Genomic DNA, 25,901 nt, shown 5'->3' with positions numbered 1-25,901 from the left:
GGGGAGGAATCTGCCCTTATAAACTGGGTCTGGGGTGGAATTAGGTAGTGAAGTCCCAGACAGAGACGCAGTCAGGTCTGGAGGACAGCAGACACAGGGAAAGCAAGAACTAGGAGCTCTGTAGGAGCAGGAGCGAGTGCCAGAGGCTGGAAGCTAGCTAGCTCGCCTTGGCTGAAGACACTAAACCCGGACACGGAGTCCGAGGCTGTGGGGACATCCAGGTCCAGCAGCAGAATCCAACCGGCAGGGGATTTTATGTCCTCTGGCCATAGAAGCCCGGAGGCACGGTCACAACAAAGGGACCAGCACCGCCATCGTGAAGCGGAGGCTAACGGAAGGCCCCAAGTCACCGGCCATACGGGTGAGCACCACACGGTATACTCAGGGACGTGGGCTACTTCTACCCGCACAAAGCAAGGTAGCCAGGAAAGAGTGCAGAGAGACGGGGAGGCCTACAACTCCACCTGGCCAGGGGGAGATCCTGCTAGCTCTCAGACTGACCAGGCCTCTACTGCTAGCCAGTACTCCCGGGAGGGTCTGCATTATACCATCAGTAAAGACCCTGAACTGCACCACACATCTCTGTGTTTCATCTCCGCACCAGCACCATTAGCACTGGGACGCTCTCACCATCACTCCCATCATCCACACTAGCTGCCCTGAGGCAATACTTCTCCCGTGGGGAGTTATCCCATACTTGGCTGTGCATACCACATCAACCTCAGCGGTCTGCAGCGCAGCGGCGGTCCCCACTGACCGCAATCCACGGGTGGCGTAGTCGGACATTTGTTATCACACCCAGACTGCCACTGGTTTGACCGCCCTGGGCACGGACCGGGTCACAGCCACGGAGGACTACAACCCCCAGCGATCCGGCTCCGGGTATCCCCTGCACAGCACAGGCCCAGGGGGCGCGTCACATGTACCTAACAGCATTAATGGATATATATATCTCACATATGGTAAAGGTCACCTGAAAGTCCAGAATACATGGCATGTGAATGGCCAGCTAATATGAGTAAAGAGAAAAATGCCATGTGCGCAATGATTATGACCATTCCTGTGCCAAGTACATCTGGACCACCGGTGCTACATGCCAAGAGTGACAACAAACAGTCAATGGGTAGATAAATTGCATACCTGTGTACTAAGCAGCATAATTGAGTGGCACCACGCGGCCGACCCTGACGAAGGACGTGTGTCCGAAACGCGCCTTGTGGTGCCACTCACTTATGCTGCTTAGTACACAGGTATGCAATTTATCTACCCATTGACTGTTTGTTGTCACTCTTGGCATGTAGCACCGGAGGTCCAGATGTACTTGGCACAGGAATGGTCATAATCATTGCGCACATGGCATTTTTTCTCTTTACTCATATTAGCTGGCCATTCACATGCCATGTATTCTGGACTTTCAGGTGACTTTTACCATATGTGAGATATATATATCCATTAATGCTGTTAGGTACATGTACCTGTTGTCTCATTATTTTGTATAGATTTCACAGTGCAGCACAAAATGTAACTACTATGATGGTGCATATCATTGTGTCTGGATACTACAGTGCGGCCCTCCTTCAGCATGTAGTGCCACTTTTTACCAAAACACTAATAAAGGCTATTTATTCAATTCCTTTGTCTTACTGGACCTATCATTCGGTGGTTCTCTTTTTATTGTTGTGTGCTTTACCGAATGGTCTGCCATTCCTCATTGGTCCATACATCAAGCACTTGGTATTGTTAAGACCTGGCAATTTTGCGGGTTTAATTATGGTCTGTGACCTGTGCTTCTACATTGTGTTTTTTTTTTTTTTCCCATTCACTGCTTAGGCCAATAGTGTACAGGAGACCCAGTTGCTATAAATGGAAAAAACGGTTTAGTTAAGGCCCTCTGACCTCCATGTCACTTCCAAGGGGCATTGGAGTGCCTCGAAATTTTTGGTAGGCATTGCACTCACTGTATGCCCTATAACTGTGTAGCCGAACCACTCCTTTTGGTACAGAAACATATCCTACAAGTCATGTGTGGTTGACTGGCCTGATATTGATGTGAATGGTACCTGTTCCTTCTGCTCTTTCTCCTTTGCCACCACCTCATCCATCTTTCATCACCTGAAGCTTTGTTTTAACGGGAGTCATAGAACTGGGATAGTAGCAGGAAAACATCCAGCAATCTTCGGAGGAGGTAGGATATGTGCTAAAACGCTAACCACCTCAGGCCTAGCCGCTACTACATACATGCGCTTGCATTTCAAGGAACAGAAAGCTAAGGAGATGGATGGCCCCATGATCATGAATAATTTACTCGTTGTGATGGAGGCCAACCACTGCTGCGGTCTGCCTTCTGAACTTTGTGTTGAAGCCTGATTGACCCAGGACCCGCAATCCTCTGTCTGGAGGACGTGTTGCATCCCAGTGTCCAACTGTGTCCCGGCTTCCACAATATTAACTCAGTGTGACGGCGTCAGTCATATGGACCATCCCTGGCCACATTCACTCGTCCACGTGTTTGTGGTTAGGCTGTCCTTCAAACAGGGGCGGCTGGGGACCGTTTATGGACACCTGGCCGCCCCCTGGCGGCTGGGGACCAAGTGTGGACACCCGGCAGCGGGGCGGCTGGGGACTGAGTATGGATACCAGGCCGCGGACGCAGCCATGATGTGGTGGCCAGATTCCGCCTCCACATACCTAAAAGGCCCAATTTCAAGTGCAAGCAAGCAAGCAGTATGGTATTGCAGCCTGGGGGTGGGTAGGTGGCAGGCTGCATACTTGCGCTTGCATTGCAAGGAATGGGGGAGGTACAAATGAACACTGCCCTGGGACAAGGACATGTACGGGGATAGTTGCAAGTCTGCATCTTCTGATGCGGCAAGGATCACTTCTGATGGGCACACTTTTAGGCAGTGACCTGGGTGTCAGAGATGCTTCCAGGGGTCTTCCCCATGCTGTTCCCATGTCTTTTCAGCACTGTATGCATGTGTCACACAGCACATGGCCAGATAAGGTTGTAAAATGTTTAAATGACATTTCCCGGTGAATGCATTTGTCACGGTTGAAAGCAATACAAAAGTGCAAAAACGCATAAAAAAGGCTACTTGTGAACATAGCCCAAGGTGTGTAGGAGTATTTTTGTTTTTGGTTATTTATTTTACCTTATACAGAAGTCTTTACCATGGAAAGGATGTTCCTTAACATATTTCACAGGAAAGCACTTTCAGTTTCGTTTTTGAACGTTTTATTGTGAGCCCGTAAAAGTGGCTTAATACCTCTGACCACGTTGTTGACAGCAGTGACCTGAGGGTCAGAAATGCTTCCTGGGGAAATGCCCATGCTGTTCCCATGTCATTTGAGCACTGTCGCTATCGTTTTGGGCACTTTTTAGGCTTTCTACAGACTGCCGGGGGTGCCGCCGCAAAAATGCTCGGGTCTCCCATAGACTAACATTGGGCTCGTTGCTCGGGTCGAGCACCCGAGCATTTTAGTACTCGCTCAACACTAGTGCAGTCTATTCAAAAGTTTTGCCATTTTTGCTGTTTACCAAAACAAATTCAAGATAGATAGTGTTATATAATCAATGTGGGCTTTCAGTGCAGACTCTCATCTTTAGAGCGCAGTCAGACGTCCATATAACATGGACGACAATTGCATCGGAATGCACAGACTGGTGGACATCTCTCATGACCCGAGCATTACAGCTGCATAGAAATATAAGACGTTGTCACTCTCAGGTCATGAGAGGTGTCGGCCAGTCCGTGCACTGTGATGCGATCGTCGGCCATGTTATACTGCCATTTGACTGCGCTCTAAAGCTGAGAGTGTGTACTTTAATCCCACATTGATTATATAACTCTATCTATCTTGAATTTTTTTGGTAAACAGCTAAAATGACAAAACTTTTGTCACTATCAAATATTTCTGGACCTACCTGTATGTGCCCCAAGCTCTTTTCTCTTTATACAAAATTGTATACTATACAAAAATATTGTGAAACATATCTTAAGGCCCCAAACCCATTAGGTTAAAGTTGTGTAAACACAATAGGCTGATAATTTAAAGTTTATGGGTATTCCTGACTCTCCTCCAACAGATTGTTAAATAAGTGTGGGGCAGTTAGAATTTTTCCACTGGACCCTTTTGTTATTCAGTAGAAAAGCTGCTGCCAGACACAGCCAGACAGCCTAGCAGCAGCCTTTTCTGCTCCCCACCGTAACCTCTTACTGACATTCAGTAATAGTACATCCCTGTGCCCTGGGCCTTATGGATCAGTTACGTACTATTACGCACAATGTCATCGCGCCTGCACAGAAGCCACTGGTTTCTCACAGGTGACACCCAGTACTATGTGCCATGAGCGGTTCCGCACCGCTCCCGGCACATTAACCCCCAAAATGCTGGTGCCTCTTACCTTTATCATTGCCATGGTGACCCAGATGTTGTCATGATGACATCCGGGTCACCAGGCATCAGGAAGGTACTTTGATCATGCGCACTGCACGATCCAAGTAACTTGTGCGTGCAGGGCTGACAGCCTGCATAGCATAGAGATGCTGCTGCTGGATCTCTATGCTTTGCAAGCGATCAGCCTGCAAAAAATGAAAGTCCCATAGTGGGACAAAGTGTAAAAGTAAAATAAAGTGTCAGAAAGTGGAAAAAAAAGTTTAAAAAATTGTAAAAATATTAAAAAAAAGAAAAAACAATCCAAAAAACATATACTGTACCCAAAAATTTATATTATTAAAAAAAACACAAACAATAAGTACACACATTTGGTATCGCTGCGTCTGGAATGACCTGACCTATAAAACTGTCCCACTAATTAACCGCTTTAGTAAACACTGTAAAAAAATTAATAAAAAGCGAAGCAAAAATTATACTTTATCATACCGCCAAACAAAAAATGTAATAAAACGCGATCAAAAAGACAAATGTAAATAAAAATGTTACCGCTGAAAACCTCATCTTGTCCCGCAAAAATCAAGCTGCTATACAGCTCCATCAGCCGAAAAATAAGCAAGTTATAGCTCTCAGAATAAAGCGATACCAAAAAATATTTTTTTCTATAAAATAGTTTGTGTAAAAGCGGCAAAACATAAAAAGACTATATAAATGTTGTATCGCTGTAAACGTACTAACCTGAGGAATAAAGCTACCTTATCAATTTTACTACACGCGAAACGTCAAAAAGAAAAAATAATTCCTGAATTGTTGGTTTTTGTTTAGTCTGCCTCCCAAAAATCGTAATAGAAAGCGATCAAAAAATATAATTTGCCTGAAAATGGAAGCAATAAAAGTCAACTCGTTCCACAAAAATCAAGCCCTCTGTCGGTTGAAATATGGAAAAATGATTACAAAAACTAGTCTTTGGAAAAAAGCGTCTTTTAGTGTGTGACAGCTGCCAAACATAAAAACCTGATATGAATATGGTATCGCTGTAATCGCACCGACCCGAAGAATAAAGTCGTCTAATCACTTATACTGCACGAGGAATGACATAAAAAATAAGGGTTGTGCTAAGGTTAGGCTTAGGCTTGTGCTAAGGTTAGGGTTGTGCTAAGGTTACGGTTAGGGTTGTGCTAGGGTTAGGGTTAGGGTTTGGATTTTTTCAAAAGTAAAGAAAAAAAAGGATGATATGGCGACTAGTGTTGAGCGCAAGTGCTCGCTACTTGAGTTTGCATTGGGTGCTCGGATAAGCACCGAGTATCGCGGGTGCTCTAGTGACATGCTCGAGTTTCCCCCCCTATTTGTTTCACAGCTGTTATATAGCCAAAAAACCTTCCGGGGAATTGCCTGCTATGCATGAGCGATCCCTGCATGTTTTTTTTTTTGGGTGTCTAAGAACCGTGAAACATGCGGGGTGGGGACTCGAGCATGTCACTCGACCACCCGCAATACATGGTGCATACCCGAGTACCCGATGCAAACTCAAGTAGCGAGCACTTGTGCTCAAGACTAATGACAACTTAGTCAATATGATGACCTAATGTTTTAAAATTCTGTGTCATACCTTTGGGTTCAAAATGTTCACTATACCCCTTGATAAAATCCTTAAGGGGTCTATTTTCCAAAATGAGGTCAGTTGTGGGGGGTTTCCTCTGTTTAGGTGCATCAGGAGCTCTCCAAACGCGACATGGTTTCTCAATTCCAGCCAATTTTGAGTTCAAAAAGTCAAACTGTGCTCCTTCCCTTCTGAATCCTGCCGTGCACCCAAACACTGTATTTTCCCCACATATGGGGTATCGACATACTCAGGAGAAATTGCACAACAGTTTTTGGGGTACATTTTCTCCTCTTACCCTTGTGAAAATAAAAAAAAATTGAGGCTAAAAGATAATTTTTGTGGAAAAAGTTAGATTTTTTTTTTATTTTCACGGCTCTAGGATACAAACATCTGTGAAGCACCTTGGGGTACAGGGTGCTCACCTTACATCTAGAGAAGTTCCTTGAGGGGGTCTAGTTTCCAAAGTGAGGTCAGTTGTGGATGGTTTCCACTGTTTAGGCACATCAGGGGCTTTCCAAACACAACATGCCGACCGCTAATTATTATTCAAGCAAATTTTACATTCAAAAAGTCAAATGGCACTCTTTCCCTTCCGAACACTGCAGTGTCCCTAAACAGTGTTTTTCTCCCACATATGGGGCATTGGCTTGCTCAAGAGAAATTGCACAAAAAATGGTTTGATGCAATTTCTCCTGTTACCCTTATGAAAATGCAAAATTGGGGGCTGAAAAACATTTTTGTGGGAAAAATATGAAAATTTTATTTTTACGTCTCAATGTTATAAACTTCTGTGAAGCACCCGGGGGTTCAAGTTGCTCACCACACATCTAGAGAAGTTTGCTGAGGGGTTTAGTTTCCAAAATGGTGTTACTTGTGGGGGGTGTTTCCATTGTTTAGGCACATCAGGGGCTCCCCAAATGCAACATGGTGTCAGCTAATTATTCAAGCAAATTTAACATTCAAAAAGTCAAATGGCGCTCCTTCCCTTACGAGCCCTGCCGTGTGCCCAAATAGTGTTTTTTCCCCACATTTGGTGTATCCGCGTGCTCAGGAGAAATTACACAACAAATTTTGGGGTCTATTGTTTCCTGTTACCCTTGCGAAAATAAAAAAAAAAATTGGTTCTAAAGTAACATTTTTATGAAAAAAGTTAAATGTTCATTTTTTTCTTCCACATTCCAAAAATTCTTGTGAAGTACCTGAAGGGTTAATAAACTTCTTGAATGTGTTTTGAGCACCTTGAGGGATACAGTTTTTAGAATGGTGTTACTTTGGGGTATTTTCTGTCATAAAGGCCCCTCAAAGTTGCTTCAAATATGATGTGGTCCCTAAAAAAATGGTTTTGTAAATTTTGTTGGAAAAAAGAGAAATCGTTAGTCAACTTTTAACCCTTATAACTTCGTAACAAAAAAAAAATTTGGTTCCAAAATTGTGCTTATGTAAAGTAGACATGTGGGAAATGTTATTTATTAACTATTTTGTGTGACATATCTCTCTGATTTAAGGACATGAAAATTCAAATTTTGAAAATGACAAAATTTTCTACCTTTTCGACAAATTTCTGATTTTTCACAAATAAACGCAAGTCATGTCAAAGAAATCGAAGTGACAATGGTCAGAATTATAAATATTGGACTGGTCATTAACGTGCAAACCATCTTCGACGGTAAAGGGGTTACAGACACATGAAGATTCAGCTGTTAGAAGTTCAAGTTTAATTTGGCAACAATTATCTAATTTGTATGAGGCTTTACATTTTTGAATTCAGGTTTTTCATTAAGTCTCATTACCACAAGTGTATAAAACCATAGTCAAATAGTCTGCCTTTCAAACAGCTGTGAATGAATACGTAATTCAAAAGTGCTCACTGAATTTAAACGTAGTACAGTAATAGTGAAGTGACCGCGTTCAAGGCCGCGCGTTGGTATCTATGATCTGGCCCAGCAAGATCCCTACACACAGACTCTATCTTGATAACCGTATCTTTACTTGTATACATTTTTAACATAGCAGAACACAATAAATGACAACCGTAAATGTTCACAGCAATAACGTGTACTGATAAGCTGACCCTCACTGTCCCTACTCACACGTTACCTGTCCTTTACTCCAGAAGGATGTGTTCCCCGTCGCAGGCCTGTCTGTCTTTTGCAGGAAGGCGTCCCAGCCGAAGAAAAAAAAAAACAGGAACAACAAATTTCGCTGAAAGGAAGGAATACTTCGGCCTCTCGCCAGAGGTCCCGCTTACAGTCTCTCTGATCCGGATAGCAGCTCTTGTGGATTCCCTTGTGTAGTCCACACTCCAGTAGCGGGGAGTGTAACAGCTGAATCTTTCAGCAGTGCGGAAGCTGGGGAAAGCTCTGAGGAAAAGATGTCAGATAACAGCAGCCACGTTGAGAGTATCCTCTAAGGCACACACGAGGACCTGCACACCGTCCTGGTTCTTTTTACAGACTCTCTCAGACTCTCCGCGCGCTTTTTCCTGCTTCTCACTCTGGTCACGTGACTCTCTAGGGCGGGACACAGGAGACTGTCTTTTTCTCTGTCATCATACTCTGCGCAGGTGCAACCTCTGGCCACAAGGTGGCAACACCATCCTGCGTAATCATTTCTGTCACAGGCTCTATCTCAATTATCACAGAACAGCCAGAGCCTGCCAGCTCACTACAATAGGATATCACAGTTGCAACAGGTCAGTTCATTTAATTTCTTTCCTGTTGGTAGAGAATTGTTTCAGAGGACCATCTCCAGAAGCAGTGTCAGTAATCTGTGGCTTTACAAACTGCCTCTTCTTTTAATTTTATTAGCCAATGCTGCATGACATGTGCATGGTACCACAATTATGACATTGCATCAGACCTGCTAATTAAATCAATACCAGTGATTGGCAGTCTGCTGTCATGGCCTTCCTTTGTCTAAAACTGATTCTGTTAAAAACTTGTTTGTTTGCTTCCTCTACTAACCTTCCTAAATCCAATATTGCCATGTCCGTGTGTGGTTCTACTTTAGTCCAAAGAAGCATGACCCCTCTTTTGGGGATATACGTGACTCAGATCTTTCCTTCACACCCTACATCCGATCACTCGCTCGCTCATGTCACTTGCATCTCAAAAATATCTGTACAATCCGACCTTTTCTCACCTTTGACTCTGCTAAAACTCTTACACTAAGTGCCCACGATGCAGAAATGCTGCAGATTTTTTCCTCATCTCGCTGGCAGGAAAAACACATGCGGATTTTACATGCATTTTTCCTGCCAGGTAGAAGCGTTTGTCAAGTGTTTTTGCATGTATTTCTGCATGCGGGTTATCAAACGCTTTGCCAAGCGATTTTAACATCACTTGGAAAAGTCCTTGACAACTTGCAACCGGCATGGATTTATATAGTGTGGCCAAGTTAATAGTTAAAAAAAAGAATACAAATGGTAAAAAATAAACATTATACTTGCCTTCCGATGGCCCCCGGTCTCCTCCGGTGCGTCTGGTCTCTTGTACGGCTCACGATGGTCTCAAAGGACCTGCTGTGACATGATTTAGTCATGTGACAGGTCACACGACCGCTGACGTCGGCGGTCGCGTGACCTGTCACTAGACTAAATGACGTCACCGCAGGTCCTTTTAGACCATCACGAGCCTTACAAGAGACCGGACTCATCGTACAGGAGACCGGGGATCATCGGAAGGCAAGTATAATGTTTATTCTTTATTTTAAATTCCTTTTTTAATAGGTACCATGGTACCCGGGTCTGGAGGGGAGTCTCCTCTTCTCCAGACCCGGGTACCATCCGCACATTGAATCGCTTAATATCCGCTTGTGCACATGTAGTCATGTGGATATTAAGTGATTCAATGTAAGTCAATGGCGGCAATTACGCTGCGTGTCAGCAAAATTAATGGACATGCTGCATATTTTTCCGCAGCGGAAATTTCCGCAGCATGTGCACACTGGGGACCATGGGGCACGTATTACCAAGCGGTTTTTAAGCATTTTCGCTGCGGAAATTCTGCGGCAAAAATGCTTGAAAAACGCATAGTGGGCACGCAGCCTTATGGTTACTCAATCATTCTCGCCTGGACTACTGCAACTCTCTACTAATCAAACTCCCTTTAACTAAACTCTCCCCTCTTCAATCCATCCTGAATGCAGCAGCCAGGATCATATTCCTGTCCAACTGCTACATCGATGCCTCTATTCTGTGCCAGGCATTGTACTGGTTGCCAATCCGCTACAAAGTACAATATAAACTTATCATTCTCACCCACAAAGCGCTACACGATTCTGCACCACCCTACATCTTCTCTGTCTACCACCCTACCCGTGCCCCCTGTTCCACTAATGACATAGGATTAAAATCCTCAATAATCCTAACCTCCCACTCTTGTCTCCCAGACTTCTTCCATGCTACCCCAATTCGTTGGAATGCACTACCCGGGACAAATAGATTAATTCCCAATACCCACAGTTTAAAGTGTGCCCTAAAACGCATTACTTCAGACAAGCCTATCACCTCTCCTCACTTCTCTAACTACTCCAATTATGACCATCCAAAATTTTTCCTTCAAATTTTGTCCCTCATAGCATTTGTTTGCACACCCTCCATGCACTTAATAGCACTCTTTATCTGTACATACTGGCTAGACTCCGGTTCATGCAGTGTTATTTATTATATTGATGGCTGGGCCATACAAAACAAGTACTCTTTACCATTTACCTTTTGTGCCTCCCCTATTTTCTCATAGATTGTAACCTTGCAAGCAGTCCCCTCACTCATCTGTTAAATTATGTATGACTCTGTAATGTCTTTATTCTCTGTACATGTACCCTCTGAATAGTAAAGTGCTGCAGAATATGTTGGCGCTACAGAAATATTATTATTATTACCCTTTAGGAAGATTAGGGTTTATTATGGTCAGATGAGAGAATGACAACACAATGTGGGGGTGCCTTTACGCAACTCTTAGGATGACAACACATGCGGTCAGGTAGGGAGGTTTCTTTCTTTTATAGGATTTATTAGGGCATTTAGGGTTAGCTAGTATTTTCTCTAGTTGGACTGGATTTGTTGCTAATTCACTATTTAACAACTATTTTCTTTTACTTGTAGACCCCCGTTCCCACGTATGCAATAATTATATATCACTCCCTCAATTAAATGAATGTCCCCTTCGGACCAACCTCCCTCCTATACTCCCTATGATTTCCATTATCCATTCCTTTGCCTAAATCTATTATACAAGTGTGGCTCGTTGCTGGGTTCCTTTTAAATGTACATTTTCTTCAATATTAAACTATCCTATAACAAGTTAATTTGTTTGGGCCCTTACTTTGTTATGCTTATCGTGCGTAATCAGATATACACATATTCTACTACTGCCTCTATCTAATTTTTCATATAGTTTTTTATGGTTGCTTTAACATGACCATTTTTTGAAACTGTTTATAATGTGGACCACCAATGTATGGTCCTAGTGAGGCATCTGCAATAATACTAATTAGCCAGTAATGCAGCAAGTGGAGGAAAGGAATCAGGAGATTCATAGGAGTGAATAGGGTAAATTGTAGTTCCTGGAAACCAGATGCTCTGAAAGGTAGAAACCAAGCTATCTGATGGAATCCCCCATATCAGTGACACTTTCAGCAGAATCACCGGATGCTCTCTGATGCACTTACCCTCTCCACATGACTAATGGATGAGATTGTTCTGTTTTTGTCTTTCTGTTACTTTGTGTAAATTGTTTCATTGTTTGTTTTCAGATATAGAGGCCAACCTACATAATGAGATTGCTCAAAAGTGCTATCTTCTATACAAGATCATAGGATATATTTTCCTCTTCTGTTATATTGATTCTATTAAAAGTTATGTTTTAACTTCACACAATTTTGCTGTGTACATATATTGATCTTATGAGATGATTGTGCTTGATACCTTAACTTTTGGTTTATTTTGGGGTCAAATTTTACAATATACGGAACCCATTGAGACCATTTACTGTGATACATAAAATATGTAATAAATTTGAAGCTTCTCTGTCATGTAGTGACAAGGGACTGTGGGCAACTACCTGACCCCTCAAAGTAGGGGCACTCTAGGCTATCCCTGTCCCCCAGGTTACCCCAGATGGTGGAGATGTCAGGGTCTCGTACCTTGCTATGTTCTTATCTTAACCCTTAGCTGTTCCCTCCCCCAGGGAGGTGTGAGGCTGAAGTGTATTGGAAAACACTAACCAGACAGACAGGGGTTAACAAGCAAGGATAAAAGAAAACTATAATCATATTCACAAAACAGAGTGGGAAACGGGAGGAATAGGAGACACAAACCAAATGGGGGAGGATAAAGATAAACATGCAAGCCAACTCCACGCAGAAATCTCCTGAAAAACTCTCCAACTGCCTACTACAATCACTGAACTCCTCCTTCAACTCCAAATAAGGAAGTGGAAAAACTATCACTGGCATCTCCCAAGTGCCAATTGCAAGCATATAAACTAGTGTGGAGTGGCTAACACAGAACAGCTGAGACAATTCAGGATGGAGAGCTCCAGGAGATCAGCTGAACTGATTAACCCTTGCAATGACAGTGCAAGGTAAACCTGCACTGTTTAGTAGGATGGCGAAGCAGTTCTAATCAGTGGAGGAGTTTGTGTAACCAGACTTTCATGATCTTCTGACCCCTCTCTGTTGCGTTATCCCTGTGACATTCTCAGAGCCATTGATGTCTGTACCTTTTTTACTCCAATCTGATATTACCACGGTCCTTGTTAGTTAAGAGTTGTCCACTACTATGACAATCCATTCTCTATCTGAAGTTTTGCCCGTTAAAATAAAAACACTTGTTGTCACCCCTGTGCAGGTGCTGTTCCAGCGGTGTCGACACTCGCATTCTTGGTTCTCTGTGTGACTACAGACTTATAAATCAGGGATTCGCCAGTTTCAGACCCAGGAATGGAGGGTATGTACAGTACAGACCAAAAGTTTGTACACACCTTCTCATTTAAATATTTTTCTGTATTTTCCTGACTATGAAAATTGTACATTCACACTGAAGGCATCAAAACTATGAATTAACACATGTGGAATTATATGCTTAACAAAAAAGTGTGAAACAACTGAAAATATGTCTTATATTCTAGGTTCTTCAAAGTAGCGTCCTTTTGCTTTGATGACTGCTTTGCACACTCTTGGCATTCTCTTGATGAGCTTCAAGAGGTAGTCACTGGAAATGGTCTTCCAACAATCTTGAAGGAGTTCCCAGAGATGCTTAGCACTTGTTGGCCCTTTTGCCGTCACTCTGCGGTCCAGCTCACCCCAAACCATCTCGATTGGGTTCAGGTCTGGTGACTGTGGAGGCCAGGTCATCTGGCGTAGCACCCCATAACTCTCCTTCTTGGTCAAATAGCCCTTATACAGCCTGGAGGTGTGTTTGGGGTCATTGTCCTGTTGAAAAATAAATGATGGTCCAACTAAACGCAAACCGGATGGAATAGCATGCCGCTGCAAGATGCTGTGGTAGCCATGCTGGTTCAGTATGCCTTCAATTTTGAATAAATCCCCAACAGTGTCACCAGCAAAGCACCCCCACACCATGACACCTCCTCCTCCATGCTTCACGGTGGGAACCAGGCATGTAGAGTCCATCCGTTCACCTTTTCTACGTTGCAAAAAGACACGGAGGTTGGAACCAAAGATCTCAAATTTGGACTCATCAGATCAAAGCTCAGATTTCCACTGGTCTAATGTCCATTCCTTGTGTTCTTTAGCCCAAACAAGTCTCTTCTGCTTGTTGCCTGTCCTTGGCAGTAGTTTCCTAGCAGCTATTTTACCATGAAGGCCTGCTGCACAAAGTCTCCTCTTAATAGTTGTTGAAGAGATGTGTCTGCTGCTAGAACTCTTGTGTGGCACTGACCTGGTCTCTAATCTGAGCTGCTGTTAACCTGCGATTTCTGAGGCTGGTGACTCGGATAAACTTATCCTCAGAAGCAGAGGTGACTCTTGGTCTTCCTTTCCTGGGGCGGTCCTCATGTGAGCCAGTTTCTTTGTAGCGCTTGATGGTTTTTGCAACTGCACTTGGGGACACTTTCAAAGTTTTCCCAATTTTTCGCACTTTCTGACCTTCATTTCTTAAAGTAATGATGGCCACTTGTTTTTCTTTACTTTGAATTTGTATTATGTCAAGAAAAAAGCAGCTAACAGTCTATTCAGTAGTACTATCAGCTGTGTATCCACCAGACTTCTGCACAACACGACTGATGGACCCAACCCCATTTATAAGGCAAGAAATCGCACTTATTAAACCTGACAGTGCACACCTGTGAAGTGAAAAACTATTTCCGGTGACTACCTCTTGAAGCTCATCAAGAGAATGCCAAGAATGTGCAAAGCAGTCATCAAAGCAAAAGGTGGCTACTTTGAAGAACCTAGAATATAAGACCATATTTTCAGTTGTTTCACACTTTTTTGTTAAGCATATAATTCCACATGTGTTAATTCATAGTTTTGATGCTTTCAGTGTGAATGTACATAGTCGCGAAAATACAGAAAAATCTTTAAATGAGAAGGTTTTTCCAAACTTTTGGTCTGTACTCTATATGCTTATTGCACTTCTCAGCTGGAATTTTCTCCCAATCTTCCTTTTGAAGCTTGTTCAAGCTCTTGAATGTTTGCAGGGTTCTTTTTTCCAATGGCAGATTTTAGCTCCCAAAGATTTTCTATGGGATTGAGGTCAGGACTCATTGTTGACCATTTTAAAATACTCAATTCTTTCTGTATACTTTTGGATGTGTTCTTTGAGTCATTGTCTTGCTGGAGGACCCATGATCATAGACTCAAACCAAGTTTTCTTACACTGGTTAAGACATTTTCCTCTAAAATCTCTTGATAATTCTCTGATTTCCTGATTCATGTGATATGGTCAAGGCCTCCGGTACCAGGCACAGCAAAGCAACACCGCAGAATTATAGATCCTCCACCATGCTTTACTGTTGGTAAGGTGTTCTTTTCTTTATAAGCTTCATTGTGCCATCTGTAAACAAACTTTTGCTTTGCATTGCCAAAAAGCTCTAATTTTGTTTCATGTGTCCATAGAATATTTTCCCAGAAGGATTGTGGTTTGTCAAGGTACTCTTTGGCAAGGATCTGTCGTTCATTTTTATGTCTTTTCTTCAGCAATGGTTTCTTTCTTGGCCTTTGCCCATAAAGCTCTGCTTGGTTGAGTGTGCGGCGTATGGTACTTGATGAAACCATGACCCAGACTGTTCCAGGTTTACCTTCAGGTCTTTGGACATTTGACGTGGTGTTTTTTGCACCATTCACACTAACCTTCTAAGACATCTCTTGTCAATTTTCAGATTTCTCCCACGTCCAGGGAGGTTCTTGATGTTTCGATGCTTGGCAAAATTCTTAATAACATTGTGCACTGTTGAAACTGGGATACCAAGGTCTTTGGACATGGCCTTATACCCTTTGGAAGTCTTGTGTTTGATAATAGCAGTTCTGATGTCCTCAGACAACTCCTTTGTCTTTACCATTGTGACAAAGAATCTGGGCCTACCATGTGGCTATTTAAAACATTGAAGTCATCATTCATTCATTATGTACTTAAACTTCATGGGTACCAATAGCGATGAGCAGGACTGTAGTTATCTGTGGAACTCAATTTCCAACTCTGTGTAAAAGGTCGTAATGAGCTACAATGATAAAGGTTGCATTATAATCTTTATTCTCTATTATGTGTTCTTTGATTTATGACTAGTGTTGAGCCACCCCCGTAGTGTTCGGGTTCGGTTCGGTTCGTCGAACACCGGGATGTTCGAGGAACTGTTCGTCGAACTGTTCGTCGAACACCTTAGAACACCGTCGAACACCGTTAAAACCAATGGCAGGCAAACAAAAACACATAGAAACACATAGAAAACACATGCAAAGGTGTCCAAAAGCTGACAAACTGCTCAGAAGACGCTTTCTTTAAAAAAGCCGGCCGGCAAATTCAGCAGCGGCATACACCGGTACCCGACAATTTAGACAAGAAGGAATAGAGCATCACACATAGATTAGATAGATAGAAACATGTCAGTCACACATGTAAGAAGCACAGTGACAGTGTTGGTTACTGCACTTGTCATTTAGTGTAAAGGATTTATTAAAAAAAATATTAGTGTTTTCATGCACCGTCTCTTTAAAAAAGCCGGCCGGCAATTCAGCATCTGTACCCGACAATTTAGAACAGAAAGAATAGAGCTTCACACATAGATTAGATAGATAGAAACATGTCAGTCACATATATAATAAGTACAGTGATAGTGTTGCTTACTGTACTTGTCATTTAGTGTAAAGGATTTATTTAAAAAAATAATAGTGTTTTCATGCACTGTCTCTTTAAAAAAGCCGGCCGGCAATTCAGCAGCGGTACCCGACAATTTAGAATAGAAGGAATAGAGAATCACACATAGATTAGATAGATAGAAACATGTCAGTCACATATATATGAAGTACAGTGACAGTGTTGGTTACTGTACTTGTCATTTAGTATTAAAATAAAGGATTTATTATTAAAAAAATTGGCGTGGGGTTCCCCTTAATTTTAGGCTCTAGCGGAGGTTAAGCAGACGGCTGGGGCAGATGTTTGAAGCCTGGGAAGGGGGTAATACCCACGGAGCTTCCCAGGCTACTAATATCAGCCCCCAGCTGAATACATAGCCTTTACTAGCTATTAAAATGGGGGACCCCCCCAAAAAAATGACGTGGGGTCCCCCCTAATTTAATAGCTAGCAAAGGCTAGGCAGACAACTGGGGGCTGATATTAATAGCCCAGGAAGGGAGCCATGAATATTGGCCCCCTCCCAGGCTAGAAACACCAGCCGTCAGCCGCCCCAGAAATGGCGCATTCATAGGATGCGCCAATTCTGGCACTTAGCCTCGCTCTTCCACGCTGCCCTGGTGCGGTGGCAGGGGGTAATAGGGCTGGGGTTGATGTTAGCTTATAATGCCAGCTGACATCAAGCCCAGGTTAGTAATGGAGAGGCGTCTATAAGACACCCCCATTACTAACCCCATAGTCAAAGTTAAAAAAAACACAAACACCCAGAATAAAGTCCTTTAATTGAAATAAAGACACAATCCTTTATTGTTCTAAATTAAACCATACTTACCATCACGCCCATTCCAGCTGAAGCCAACGATCTCCTGCAATAAAAGAAAAATAATAAAGCAACCTCATCCTTACCTTTCCATGGTTCCCACGACAGCTTCAGCTCTGCTACATCGAGATGACAGGCTGGACCGCAGCAGAACGCTGCCATCCAGCCTGTCATCCCGCAGACACTGAGAAGCGCAGGCTTGCTTGCGCTGCTCAGCGTCTCTCTGTGACGACATCCAGATGAGCCGAGTTCATGTCCAATGAACTCGGCTCACCTCATGCACGTCACTGACAGCGTGGGAAAATTCTCACGCTGAAGCGCTGATTGCAGGAGAATTCTCCCACGCTGTCAGTGACGTGCAGGAGGTGAGCTGAGTTCATTGGACATGAGCTCACCTCATGCACATCACTGACAGCGTGGGAGAATTCTCCTGCACTCAGCACTTCAGCGTGAGAATTTTCCCACGCTGTCAGTGACGTGCATGAGGTGAGCCGAGTTCATTGGACATGACCTCGGCTCATCTGGATGCCGTCACAGCGAGACAGTGAGGAGCGCAAGCATGCCTGCGCTTCTCAGTGTCTGCGGGATGACAGACTGGATGGCAGCGTTCTGCTGCGGTCCAGCCAGTCATCTCGATGTAGCAGAGCTGAAGCTGTCTTGGGAACCATGGAAAGGTAAGGATGAGGTTGGTTTATTATTTTTCTTTTATTGCAGGAGATCGTTGGCTTCAGCTGGAATGGGTGTGATGGTAAGTATGGTTTAATTTAGAACAATAAAGAATTGTGTCTTTATTTCAATTAAAGGACTTTATTCTGGGTGTTGTGTTTTTTTTAAATACTTTACTAGAAATTCATGGCGGTCATGTCTAATACTGGCGTGACCCCATGAATTTTGGGCTTGGGGCCAGCTGATAATACCAAGCTGGCCCTAACCCCTTTATTACCCAGTGAGCCACCGCACCAGGGCCCTGGATGAGTTGGCTACAGCGCCAGAAGATGGCGCTTCTATGAACGCGCCATTTTCCGGGGTGGCTGCGGACTGCAATTTGTAGCGGGGGGGGCCCAGAAAGCTTGGGCCTCCCTGCGCTGCAGATTCCAGCCCCCAGCTGCCTAGTTGTACCTGGCTGGACACAAAAATAGGGCGAAGCCCCACGTACTTTTTTTTTAATTATTTCATGAAATTCATGAAATAATTAAGAAAAAAAGGGCTTCCCTATATTGTTGTGTCCGGCCAGGTACAAATAGGCAGCTGGTGGATGGGGGCAGCCCGTTCCTGCCTGCTGTACCTGGCTGGACACAAATATAGTGCGAAGCCCCACTTCAATTTTTTTTAATTATTTCAGGAAATTCATGAAATAATTTAAAGAAAATTGACGTGGGGCTTCGCCCTGTTTTTGTGTCCAGCCAGGTACAACTAGGCAGCTGGGGGCTGGAATCCGCAGCGCAGGGAGGCCCAAGCTTTCTGGGCCACCCCCGCTGCAAATTGCAGTCCGCAGCCACCCCGGAAAATGGCGCGTTCATAGAAGCGCCATCTTCTGGCGCTGTACCCAACTCATCCAGGGCCCTGATGCGGTGGCTCACTGGGTAATAAAGGGGTTAGGGCCAGCTTGGCATTATCAGCTGGCCCTAAGCCCGAAATTCATGGGGTCACGCCAATATTAGACATGACCACCATGAATTTCTAGTAAAGTATTTAAAAAAAACACAACACCCAGAAAAAAGTCCTTTAATTGAAATAAACACACAATTCTTTATTGTTCTAAATTAAACCATACTTACCATCACGCCCATTCCAGCTGAAGCCAACGATCTCCTGAAATAAAAGAAAAATAATAAAGCAACATCATCCTTACCTTTCCATGGTTCCCATGACAGCTTCAGCTCTGCTACATCGAGATGACAGGCTGGACCGCAGCAGAACGCTGCCATCCAGCCTGTCATCCCGCAGACACTGAGAAGCGCAGGCTTGCTTGCGCTCCACAGTGTCTCTCTGTGAGGGCATCCAGATGAGCCGAGTTAATGTCCAATGAACTCGGCTCACCTCATGCACGTCACTGACAGCGTGGGAAAATTCTCCTGCACTCAGCGCTTCAGCGTGGGAGAATTCTCACACTGAAGCGCTGAGTGCAGGAGAATTCTCCCACGCTGTCAGTGACGTGCAGGAGGTGAGCTGAGTTCATTGGACATGAGCTCACCTTATGCACGTCACTGACAGCGTGGGAAAATTCTCCTGCACTCAGCGCTTCAGCGTGGTAGAATTCTCACGCTGAAGCGCTGAGTGCAGGAGAATTCTCCCACGCTGTCAGTGACGTGCAGGAGGTGAGCTGAGTTCATTGGACATGAGCTCACCTTATGCACGTCACTGACAGCGTGGGAGAATTCTCCTGCACTCACCGCTTCAGCTTGAGAATTTTCCCACGCTGTCAGTGACGTGCATGAGGTGAGCCGAGTTCATTGGACATGAACTCGGCTCATCTGGATGTCGTCACAGAGAGACACTGAGGAGCGCAAGCAAGCCTGCGCTTCTCAGTGTCTGCGGGATGAGAGGCTGGATGGCAGCGTTCTGCTGCGGTCCAGCCTGTCATCTCGATGTAGCAGAGCTGAAGCTGTCGTGGGAACCATGGAAAGGTAAGGATGAGGTTGCTTTATTATTTTTCTTTTATTGCAGGAGATCGTTGGCTTCAGCTGGAATGGGCGTGACGGTAAGTATGGTTTAATTTAGAACAATAAAGGATTGGGTCTTTATTTCAATTAAAGGACTTTATTCTGGGTGTTTGTGTTTTTTTTAACTTTGACTATGGGGTTAGTAATGGGGGTGTCTTATAGACGCCTCTCCATTACTAACCTGGGCTTGATGTCAGCTGGCATTATAAGCTGACATCAACCCCAACCCTATTACCCCCTGCCACCGCACCAGGGCAGCGTGGAAGAGCGAGGCTAAGTGCCAGAATTGGCGCATCCTATGAATGCGCCATTTCTGGGGCGGCTGACGGCTGGTGTTTCTAGCCTGGGAGGGGGCCAATATTCATGGCTCCCTTCCTGGGCTATTAATATCAGCCCCCAGCTGTCTGCCTAGCCTTTGCTAGCTATTAAATTAGGGGGGACCCCACGTCATTTTTTTTGGGGGGTCCCCCATTTTAATAGCTAGTAAAGGCTATGTATTCAGCTGGGGGCTGATATTAGTAGCCTGGGAAGCTCCGTGGGTATTACCCCCTTCCCAGGCTTCAAACATCTGCCCCAGCCGTCTGCTTAACTTCCGCTAGAGCCTAAAATTAAGGGGAACCCCACGCCAATTTTTTTAATAATAAATCCTTTATTTTAATACTAAATGACAAGTACAGTAACCAACACTATCACTGTACTTCATATATATGTGACTGACATGTTTCTATCTATCTAATCTATGTGTGAAGCTCTATTCTGTCTGTTATAAATTGTCGGGTACCGCTGCTGAATTGCCGGCCGGCTTTTTTAAAGAGACGGTGCATGAAAACACTATTATTTTTTTTGATAAATCCTTTACGCTAAATGACAAGTACAGTAAGCAACACTGTCACTGTACTTCATATATATGTGACTGACATGTTTATATCTATCTAATCTATGTGTGAAGCTCTATTCTTTCGGTTCTAATTTGTCGGGTACAGGTGTATGCCGCTGCTGAATTGCCGGCTTTTCATGTTTCACTGTTGGCACTGTTCCCATCGATTTGGGCAATCACTGTAATGCCACAACCACCATGGCTGTGACATTACAGTGAGTGGCAGACAATCCCTGCATGATTGGTGCTCTAAATAGCGCCAGACATGCAGGACACGCTTTTGGTGCACGAACAGTTATCGAACATAACCTCCAACAGCCAAATTTTTTGCAAATCGTTCGGGTTCGTCGAACAACTCGAACACCGCCCAAAACTGCTCGAATTTGAGATTGGCGAACAGTTCTAGTCGAACACCGCTCATCTCTATTTATGACACAACCAATGAATTATATGTTAAGTGACGTTACATATTGATCATAGATTGTATGTGTTTATGTATGTTTGCCAGTATCAGGGAGAGTGTCCTTGATCTGCACCTTACAACTTAATTTTGTATCACAAGTGGGGAGGAATTACCTGTTTTTTGGGGGGTTAGGGAGTTGATTTCTATTACTGTACTTAGTAACTTTTGTATTTTAGAAAATGTTGCTAAAACTTTTTGATTAAAAAAGAAACATTTAACCTCAATATTCATATTTATATTGCACTTATTTTATGTTATCCAGAGAAATATATGAGTTCACATTTACAGCATGTTTCTGTTTTGTTTCCTTTTTTTATATTCGTTTAGAAGCAATGCCTGTTCCAGCTCAATCATCATGCTCAGACAAGACTAGCTCATCAAGCCCAGAAATGAACATTTCAAATGATACAGAAACAACGTCAGCTATTTTGGCATCTGTTAAGGAACAGGTAAAATATTTGTATTATGATGTTTTCTTATTATGAATATTAGAATAAAGGGTTATTATTACCAAGTTGCCATAGCAATGCAAACCACTATTAAACCTTGTATATTGGTTTAGCTATTGTGACTCAGGCTCCTCTGCTACTCTTCTTTCCTTATAATGTTGGCCTTCTAAAATGCATACAGTGGTGTAAAAAAGTTTGCCTTCTTCCTGATTTCGTATTATTTTTCATGTTTGTCACACTTCAATGTTTCAGATCACAAAACGAATGTAAATATTACACGAAGTTAACACAAGTCAACACAAAATGCAGTTTATAGATGAAGGTTTTTATTATTAAGGGGAAAAAAAGGCAAACCTACAGGGTCCTGTGTGAAAAAGTGATTGCCCCATAAACCTAATAACTGGTTGGGCCACCCTTAGCAACAACAACTGCAATCAAGTGTTTGTGATAACTGGCAATGAGTCTTTTACAACGCTCTGGAGAAATTTTGGCCACTCATCTTTGCAGAATTGTTGTAATTCTGGAGGGTTTCCGAGCATGAACTGCCTTTTTAAGGTCATGACACAGCATCTCAATTGGATTAAGGTCAGGACTTTGACTAGGCCACTATAAAGTATTAATATTGTTTTTCTTAAGCCTTTCAGTGGTAGATTTGCTGGTGTGTTTTGGATCATTGTCCTGCTTTTCAACCTAAGTGCGGTTCCGTTTTAGAAACAAACCGAATAATTGATCAGTTGCATAAGTTTTGCTAATGCAAGCTCCTACTGATTATTTTGATTGCTGTTTTGGTGTTTGTTACAACAAAAAAAATCCAGAACTTCCTTTCTAAAAGACAGAACCCAGACGTGTAACCAGTAATATTCAGTGACTGCTACGTTTGCACAGTTGATGCAACCGATCACGTATTTTATTTTTTCCTAAAATGGAAGAGACAAACAGAATGTCCTATAATATATGAGCAAAGATCATAGGGTGCAGGCAGTGTCAGGCTTCAGCCTATGAACCCCTTAGCGATCCAAAAATTCACATTAACACAGCCCCCATCAGATGAAAAAGCAAACAGCTGCTTTATTACATCAGACATATACCACATTTTGACTCATTATGTCTGAAACATCTCATGTATCTGATGTGCTAAAGCAGCCATTTGCTATTTTACCTGATGAGGGCTCCAGCTATGTGAATTTTTGTCCTACCGCTTTGGAGACATTAGTACCCTTCTCTTCTCACTCTTCCCCGACTGCAAGAATTAGTGCCACCCACCTCCCATCAGTCACCCTCCGTAGGAATTAGTGCCGTTCTTCACATCCCTACCCCGTTGAAGGCATTAAAAACCCCCTTCTCACCTCTTCCCCTCTGGAGATACCAGTGCCCCCCTTTACCTCTCCCCACTGGAGGCATTAGTGCACTTCTTACCAAGTTTCCTCTTCTATAGACACTAATGCCCACACTTCCCATCCCTTCCCCTCTGGAGACATTAGCGACCCCCCTCCCTGCCAAACTCTCCCCCTACTAGAGGCATTAGTGCCCCACTTCTCATCCCTCCCGCTCTAGAGCCATTAGTGCTTCCTTTGCCACTCTTCCCTACCTGGACGCATTAGTGTCCCCATTCCCACCTCTGACTCTCTGGAGACACCTGTGTCCTTCTTTTTACCTCTCCTTCATTGGAGGCATTAGTGCACCCCAGGGGCATTGCTAGAGTTCTAAAAGATCTGGGGCCCAAACCCCAAAGTACAGGTATCCCCATACAACCCCCCCGCCACTTAAAACAGCATCTATACATATGTAATTGTAGCGCCCCGAGGGTTCGGCCGCTACAGGGGTATTGCACCTCTGCCAGAGGTGTGATATTCCACTCCCAGGTAAGGATGGAGTATGGACCAGGGCTCAGTTAGCTGCATACAGCACACTCACCCCATTTCCGAGGGACAGCTCAACGGTACTCCCATTAGACAGAAATGCAGGTACGACAGACCATGTCCCTGCCTGGAGGGGGGAGGAATACCCAGTGATGTAGGAGCAGATAGGGGTTGGTTCCTGAGCGTAGGTAGGAGCCCATTGGTTGCTGGTCACCAGGGCTCATGGCTAGAGGGAGGTATAAAAGGTGGGCACCATCTTAGGACAGTTGTCAGTCTGTGCAGAGAGAGGAGAAGACAGGGAGTAGAGGCTCTGTAGGAGCTCTACTCCAGAGTGGGCCTAGTGAGAGGCCGAGGAGGAGAGTGAAGAGAGAGAGGAGGTGAAGGGGAGCTGTGGTACCCTCTCAGCCCAGCTCCACGGGAAAGGAGAAGAAGGAGGAACAGAAAAGAGGAGAAGAAGAGACAGAGGAACAGAGGGGCTCAGGAACAAGAAGGTGGAAGGGACCCTAAGAACCCACGAGAATACCTGGTGAAGGGTCAGGCAGATTAAGGGTACCGGATCCCAAGTTGGTGGAGGAGAAACAACCCTCAGCCAAAGACTGGAGGCTGTGACCATTTATTGGTGCAGCACCTCATCAAACCTGCTAGGAAGGCACCATAAAGGACAGCGGGGAACGGGGCCCACGTTTACCCGCGCAGATCCGCGGTAGCTGGACAAAAGTGGGTCACTGGTGAGGCAGGCCAGAGGAAGGATTGAAGGGGGTCCTGAGCCATACTTCTGAGCTGCCTGGGAGTTGACCGCGCCCCACACCTGGTGGACGCAGCACGGCTCGGGCGGTCACTGCTGACAGAAGTGACCCGGAACAAATGAACTATGAGTAAAGACCCTGGACTGTAACTTGTTGTCTGTGTGCTCCTTCGCGCCTCCAGCACTACCGGTACTGGGACTCTCACCACCATCACTCCCACCATCCACTGCACTGCCCTGGGGTTACACTCTTCCCGTGGGGAGTTACCCAATCTCAGCTGCACACACCATCAACCTCAGGGGACTGCATTGCAGCAGCGGTTCCTAATAACTACAATCCACGGGTGGCGTAGTCGGACATCACTTAAAACATCTAAAGGACTGCCACTGGTCTGACCACCCTGAGCCACGGGACCGGGTTGCCACTGCTACCCCCATAGTCTCCCCATTGCCCGGTTCCGAGTGCCCCACGGCCCAGGGGGCGAGTCATAATTACAGTATACCACTGTTGCTAACCCTAAAACACGCTATACAAAGACCAATATTTTCAAAACTACTACTATACAAGGCCAAAATAATACAGCTCCACAATGTCCTCTACCATCACCACTACAGTGAGTACATAGTTTTATAATATGACCATTACCTCTGCATAACAAAACACACACTACAAACACCAATAATACCACCATACACCTACCTCTACATAATGACTAAAATGCATTCAACTGTTACTAAATAAAAAAAAAAAATATTAAAATGACTGATATTACCACCATACGTTGACAATATAGTGGTAAATAGCAGTCGTGCCAACCATATTAGAGATTACAGTACAGATATATGCAGTATATGGATTTACATATGACGTTCTTTCTGATGGAGTCAATTACTTTTCTTGTCTTTTTCATCTGGCCCAGACCGTCTGCAGAGATTAAAACAAAAACACATTTGACTTCTCAAATTTCAGGCACTGTCTCCATCTATTCCCAACCTGCACAAACTTCTCATTCTGCCTACTCTTCAAGCCTGGAACAGTGACTCCAATACTTCAAAAATTATGTCATTACTATGATTACCCCTCCATCAATTAATGCTACAAGGACAGAGTGCCTCTAAAAATAATAGTGTCCCATAGAAAGTGGTATAGTATGATAGCCTCAACAGCTCTCTATATGCTGTATTATAGCCACCAACTCAATCTGCTGTATTATGGCCCTCACAGCCATATATACACTGTATTATGGCCCCCACAGCCATATCTATACTGTATTATGGCCCCCCCAGCTCCTTGTACACTGAATTATACCCCAACAGCTCCATATATATAGTATGATGGTCTCCACAGCTCCAAATATGTATAATGACCCCCATGGCTCCCTCTATGCTGTATGATGGCTCCCATAGCTCCTTTTATATAGTATGATGGCCCCATAGCGCAATATATGCTGTATTATGGCCCCCATAGCTTCCTATAGCCTGTATTATGGCCCCCACAGCTCCTTAAATATATAGCATGGTGGCTCCCGAAGCTCCCTACATGCTGTATTATGGCCCCCACAGCTCCCTACAGCCTGTTTTATGGCCCCCACAACCCCTTATATACTTTATTATGAACCCCACAGCTCCTTATATATAGTATGGTGGCTCCCACAACCGGATGATATCAAAACCAATAAAGATTATACTCACCTAATCCTGATTGCCAGTACTGC

The 25,901-nt window shown here is 44.0% G+C and overlaps 1 protein-coding gene across 10 annotated transcripts in view; it reads left to right on the top strand.

The window, feature by feature from the left end:
* Window positions 1-25,901, top strand: part of CTNND2 (catenin delta 2) — a 2,090,389-nt gene that overhangs the window by 172,969 nt on the left and 1,891,519 nt on the right. For 9 of the 10 annotated variants that reach the window (XM_073678428.1, XM_073678425.1, XM_073678426.1 and 6 more), the window contains exon 2: window positions 21,461-21,582. In XM_073678428.1, coding sequence (XP_073534529.1) covers window positions 21,466-21,582 — 117 coding nt within the window. In that variant the 5' untranslated portion in view covers window positions 21,461-21,465. The remainder of the gene's footprint in view (window positions 1-21,460; window positions 21,583-25,901) is intronic. The other variant, XM_073678422.1, reaches the window with a different exon arrangement.

The sequence above is a fragment of the Phyllobates terribilis genome, unplaced genomic scaffold (assembly GCF_046119375.1).
Source record: "Phyllobates terribilis strain yellow unplaced genomic scaffold, ASM4611937v1 Scaffold_4__5_contigs__length_816908805, whole genome shotgun sequence".
Lineage (NCBI taxonomy): Eukaryota > Metazoa > Chordata > Amphibia > Anura > Dendrobatidae > Phyllobates > Phyllobates terribilis.
This window is presented reverse-complemented; position numbering and strand designations above follow the sequence as displayed.